The sequence below is a fragment of the Mandrillus leucophaeus genome, unplaced genomic scaffold (assembly GCF_000951045.1).
Source record: "Mandrillus leucophaeus isolate KB7577 unplaced genomic scaffold, Mleu.le_1.0 Scaffold7, whole genome shotgun sequence".
NCBI classification, from domain to species: domain Eukaryota; kingdom Metazoa; phylum Chordata; class Mammalia; order Primates; family Cercopithecidae; genus Mandrillus; species Mandrillus leucophaeus.
The window spans coordinates 7,562,783-7,568,034 of NW_012107585.1; the positions used below are offsets into that span (position 1 = coordinate 7,562,783).

General features: G+C 47.2%; 2 protein-coding genes across 3 annotated transcripts in view; both read left to right on the plus strand.

Moving 5' to 3' along the window:
• PSMD9 (proteasome (prosome, macropain) 26S subunit, non-ATPase, 9) overlaps positions 1-5,252 on the plus strand; it is a 35,807-nt gene that overhangs the window by 12,901 nt on the left and 17,654 nt on the right. For both annotated transcript variants that reach the window (XM_011964486.1, XM_011964485.1), the window contains one exon: positions 1,098-1,199. In XM_011964486.1, coding sequence (XP_011819876.1) covers positions 1,098-1,199 — 102 coding nt within the window. The remainder of the gene's footprint in view (positions 1-1,097; positions 1,200-5,252) is intronic.
• The window catches only part of WDR66 (WD repeat domain 66), a 115,515-nt gene that overhangs the window by 12,825 nt on the left and 97,438 nt on the right, over positions 1-5,252 (plus strand). The window contains exon 3 of the mRNA XM_011964483.1: positions 1,098-1,199. The gene's annotated coding sequence lies outside the window, so the exon portion shown is untranslated. The remainder of the gene's footprint in view (positions 1-1,097; positions 1,200-5,252) is intronic.

A 5,252-nucleotide genomic window follows, 5' to 3' on the forward strand; every position in this document is an offset into this window, starting at 1 on the left:
TTTTTGACACGGAGTCTCGCTGTGTCTCCCAGACTGGAGTGCAGTCGCACAATCTCGGCTCACTGCAAGCTCCACCTCCCAGGTTCACGCCGTTCTCCTGCCTCAGCCTCCTGAGTAGCTGGGACTACAGGCGCCCGCCACCACGCCTGGCTAATTTTTTGTATTTTTAGTAGAGGCGGAGTTTCACCGTGTTAGCCAGGATGGTCTCGATCTCCTGACCTCGTGATCCACCCGCCTTGGCCTCCCAAAGTGCTGGGATTACAGGCGTGAGCCACCACGCCCAGCCAGCTATGAACATTCTTATAGATTTTTTTTTGTGGAGATGTAGTTAAATATAATTCCACAGCCACTTCAGGGGTAGGTCCTAATCTTTACTCATTTCATCTTCGAGAAAAAGCCTCACAGACCTGAAGTAACTTGTGTCAGGATACATAGTTCCTAACAGGTGGAATGGGGTCCTAAACCCTGGTCCTACCAGTCTTCTTTAATGATCACAAGTCTGTAAGTTGCACAGAAGCTCCATCTTGTTCACTACCCCATCTACAGCATCTACCCCAGTGCCAGTTGGCCCACAACAAATATTTGTTAAAGGGGTGAATGAGTAGTCGTCTGTGTTCTTAGGACCTAAAACAAGAGTGTCACTCTAGTCTTGGGTCTACCCTGTGCCTGTGGCTGCTTGTCTGAGGGCTTCTAGGGCAAATGTCTTGTCTAAATGTTGACCACTGAATAAAATGGGCCCAGCATGGCTTGCCTTCTCTTACCCTTGAACCTGGGTTAGGACCCCAGAGAGCAGCATTTGGCCTTTCCCATGCTCCTCAAGGCCTTCACAGTGTCTGGTAATTGCCAGCTCTCAGACATTGGGCAGACCTGGTCATCTTTACTAGAGCTGCCCTCAAAGGAACCCAAGGAGGAGGTGGCCCCATTAGCCACTGCCCCTTCCTGCATGAGGTGTCTACATCCCTGACCTCTTTGTTCTGAGCCTACCCTGTAGAAAACAAACTTGTGACCTTGACGTTAAATTGGGTATTGAAGGTTAGAGAACACCAGGAGCACACTGAACCTCTAGCCTGATTTTCCATTTTTCCTTCCCTTTCCAGGGTCTGCAAGTGGATGATGAGATTGTGGAGTTCGGCTCTGTGAACACCCAGAATTTCCAGTCACTTCATAACATTGGCAGTGTGGTGCAGCACAGTGAGGGGGTGAGTGGGGCTACCTGGTGTCTTGGTCTGTTTGGGCTTCTCTAACAGCATGACATAGGCTGGGTGGTTTACAAACTACAGAAGTTCATTTTTCACAGCTCTGGAGGCAGGGAAGTCCAAGATCAAGGCACCAGCCAATTTTGTGTCTGGGGAGGGCTTGCTTCCTAGCTCCTAGGTGGTGCCTTCTTGCTATGTCCTCATCGGAACCCTGGGAGCTCTTGTATAAGGGCACTAATCCCAGTTGGGGCTTTACCTCTCATGACCTAATCACCTCGCAGAGGCCCCACCCCTAATACCATCACATTGGTGGTTAGGATTTCAACATATGAATTTCAGGGGGCCACAGACATTCAGGTCATAGCACACGGCCTCTGGTCTATAGTCCTGGAGTTGCTGGAAGTGTTGCTGAGGCCCTGGACTGCTCCCTTCATGGTGTTGCTCAGCACAGCCCCATTCAAGGCCTTTACACTTGCTATTCCTTCTGCCTAGAATGCTCTTCCTCTTCATCCTCTTTCTGTTTTACACTGGTGACATGCTCTCAGGGGGCCTTTCCTGGCTACCCTAACCTAAATTCCCCTCTCCTCTACCCTGCCTCTGTTTTCATTTAACTAGGTTTCTTAGAGATCTTTTCTTTTCTTTTTTTTTTCTTTTTTTTAAAGACAGGGTCATGCTCTGTCACCCAGGCTGGAGTGTGGTGGTGCCATCATAGCTACGTCACTGGCTAATTTTTTTATATTTTGTAGAGGTGGGGTCTTGCTATGTTGTCCAGGCTAGAATTTTTGTTGTTGTTTTGTAGCAAAGATCCACACTTTTCAGGAGTGACACTGTGGCAAAGCCCAGGAAAATTATTAACTAAAGTTTTTGGTTCCCAAATGAAGTCTCCAGTTAACCCAACAGTTCTGGATTTTTTGACTCCTGCTCAGCTGCGTGGTTCATCTACTTGTAACGCATCAGTGCAGGCCAGGCCAGGTCAGGTCAGGAGATGGCTCGCAGTTGCCTGTGCCCCTGCTAGTGGTCAGGCCATCATTTCTGCACTGATACTGTCATCAAATCTGTAACTTGTATGGATGTTTAAAATGATTTTGTGAAATTTTATCAGTTTTTTTGCTTATGGCTCTTGCATTTTGTGTCTGCTTAAATAAATTTTTTTTTTTTTTTTTAAATAAATTCTTGGCCAGGCACGGTGGCTCACACCTGTAATCCCAGAGCTTTGGGAGGCCGAGGTGGGCAGATCATGAGGTCAGGTGATTGAGACCATCCTGGCTAACATGGTGAAACCCCGTCTCTACTAAAAAAACGAAAAATTAGCCGGGCATGGTGGCACACGCCTGTAGTCCCAGCTACTGGGGAGGCTGAGGAAGGAGAATCCCTTGAACCCGGGAGGCGGAGCTTGCCGTGAGCTGAAATCACGCCATTGCACTCCAGCCTGGGTGACAGAGCAAGACTCCATCTCAAAAAAAAAAAAAAAAAGCTTTTAATTCTTTTATTGTTTCATTTTTGTTTTTCCTTTAGTCTATCTGAAATTTATTATTATTATTATTTTTTTAACTTTTATTTGAGACAGAGTCTTACTCTGTCGCCCAGGCTGGAGTGCAGTGGTGCAGTCTTGCCTCACTGCAACCTCCGCCTCCCACGTTCAAGTGATTCTCCTGCCTCAGCCTCCTGGGTAGCTGAGATTACAGGTACACTCCACCATGCCTGGCTAATTTTTGTATTTTTAGTAGAGATGAGGTTTCGCCACGTTGGCCAGGCTGGTCTCGAACTGGTCTCCCAAAGTGCTGTTACTACAGATGTGAGCCACTGTGCCCTGCCTATTTTTATTATTTTTACAACAGTTTTATTGAGATTTAATTCACATACTACACAGTTCACCCATTTAAAGTGGTTTTTAGTGTAGTCACAGAAACCATCACAATTGTACATTTTCATCACCTCTCCTCCTGAGGCAGCCACTTTCCAGCCACGTGTCCTTCAGAAAGACTACAAGCACACACAGCTGCCAGTTGATTTTAATATTATTAAGGTGTAATTTACCTGCACCAAGATCCACCTTTTTCAGTGTACAGTCCCGTGAGTTTTTCTTTTTTTTTTTAGATGGAGTCTTGCTCTGTCGCCCAGGCTGGAGTGCAGTGGCGCAATCTCGGCTTACTGCAAGCTCTGCCTCCTGGGTTCACGCCATTCTCCTGCCTCTGCCTCCCGAGTAGCTGGGACTACAGGCATGTGCCACCACGCCCAGCTAATTTTTTGGTTTTTTTAGTAGAGACGGGGTTTCACCATGTTAGCCAGGATAGTCTCAATCACCTGACCTCGTGATCTGTCCACATCGGCCTCCCAAAGCTCTGGGATTACAGGCGCCCGCCACCACGCCCAGCTAATTTTTTTGTATTTTTAGTAGAGACGGGGTTTCACCGTGTTAGCCAGAATGGTCTCAATGTCCTGACCTTGTGATCCACCCGCCTCAGCCTCCCAAAGTGCTGGCTGGGATTACAGGTGTGAGCCACCGCACCCAGTTGAGTTTTCTTTTCTTTTTTTTTTTTTTTTTGAGATTGAGTTTTGCTCTTTTGCGCAGTCTGGAGTGCAGTGGCATGATCTCAGCTCACTGCAACCTCTGCCTCCCGGGTTCAAGTGATTCTCCAGCCTCAGTCTCCTAAGTAGCGGGGATTATAGGCGCCCACCACCACACACAGCTAATTTTTTTTTATTTTTAGTAGAGACAGGGTTTCACCATGTTGGCCAGGCTGGTCTCGAACTCCTAACCTCAGGTGATTCACCCACCTCCCTCCCAGAGTGCTGGGATTACAGGAGTGAGCCACTGTACCTGGCCATTCCCGTGAGTTTTCACAAATGTATGTAATATGTCATTGCCACCACGATGAAGGTGGAGAGCATTCCATCACCCTGTAAAAATTGCCTCAGGTTTCTTTGTAGTTAATCCCTCCCCGTCAACTTCCAGAATGTCATAGAGAGAAAAACCAAACAATATATTGCCTTTTGAGTCTGATGTTCTTCACTCAGCACAGTGGATTCTGAGACTTCTGTCTCTTGTGTGGATCTGTAATTCATTTCTCTCTTTTTTTTTTTTTTTTGAGACAGAGTCTCACTCTGTTACTCAGACTGGAGTGCAATGGCGCAATCTCGGCTTACTGCATCCTCTGCCTCCCGGGTTCAAGCAATTCTCCTGCCTCAGCCTCCCTAGTAGCTGGGATTACAGGTGCCCGCCACCACGCCTGGCTAATTTTGTATTTTTAGTAGAGATGGGGGTTTCACCATGTTGGCCAGTCTGGTCTTGAACTCCTGACCTCAGGTCATCCACCTGCCTTGGCCTCCCAAAGTGCTAGGATTACAGTTGTGAGCCACCATCCCTGGCCTAATTTGTTCCTTTTGATTACTAAGTAGTACTGCAAGGTGTAGCTGGACCACAGATTATTTTTCCGCTTACTAGTGAGGGATGTTTAGGTTGTTTCCAGTTTTTTGTCCTTACTGAGAAGAGCTGCTGGGTTTTAATCTGTCTTTTCCAGTTAAATGTATTCTCAGCTTCCTTGTAGGCCTATAAATCCTTCTTTATAAAAGCAGTTACTCAATTTTAAGCAAAACGAATTTTTTCTTCATGTGAAATTTCTCGGGGAATTCCAAGATGTCATTGGATAAAAGCTGAGCTGTCTTGGTGGGCTGGAGGATGGAGAAGGTCGCGTGTTGTGAGTAGGGCCTCCCTGGCTTCAGCCTCATCCCCTCAGGGGACCTGAGCTCAGCTGGAGAATCAAGAATCTGTTTTGTGAGTCAAGAAAAAAAAAACCTTGCCTAGCGCGGTGGCTCATGCCTGTAATCCCAGCACTTTGGGAGGCTGAGGCGAGTGGATCACCTGAGGTCAGGAGTTTGAGACCAGCCTGGCCAACATGGTGAAACCCCATCTCTACTAAAAATAAAAAATTAGGCCAGGCATGGTGGCTCACACCTGTAATCCCAGCACTTTAAGAGGCCAAAGTGGGCAGATCACAAGGTCATGAGATCGAGACCACCCTGCCCAACATGGTAAAACCCCATCTCTACTAAAAA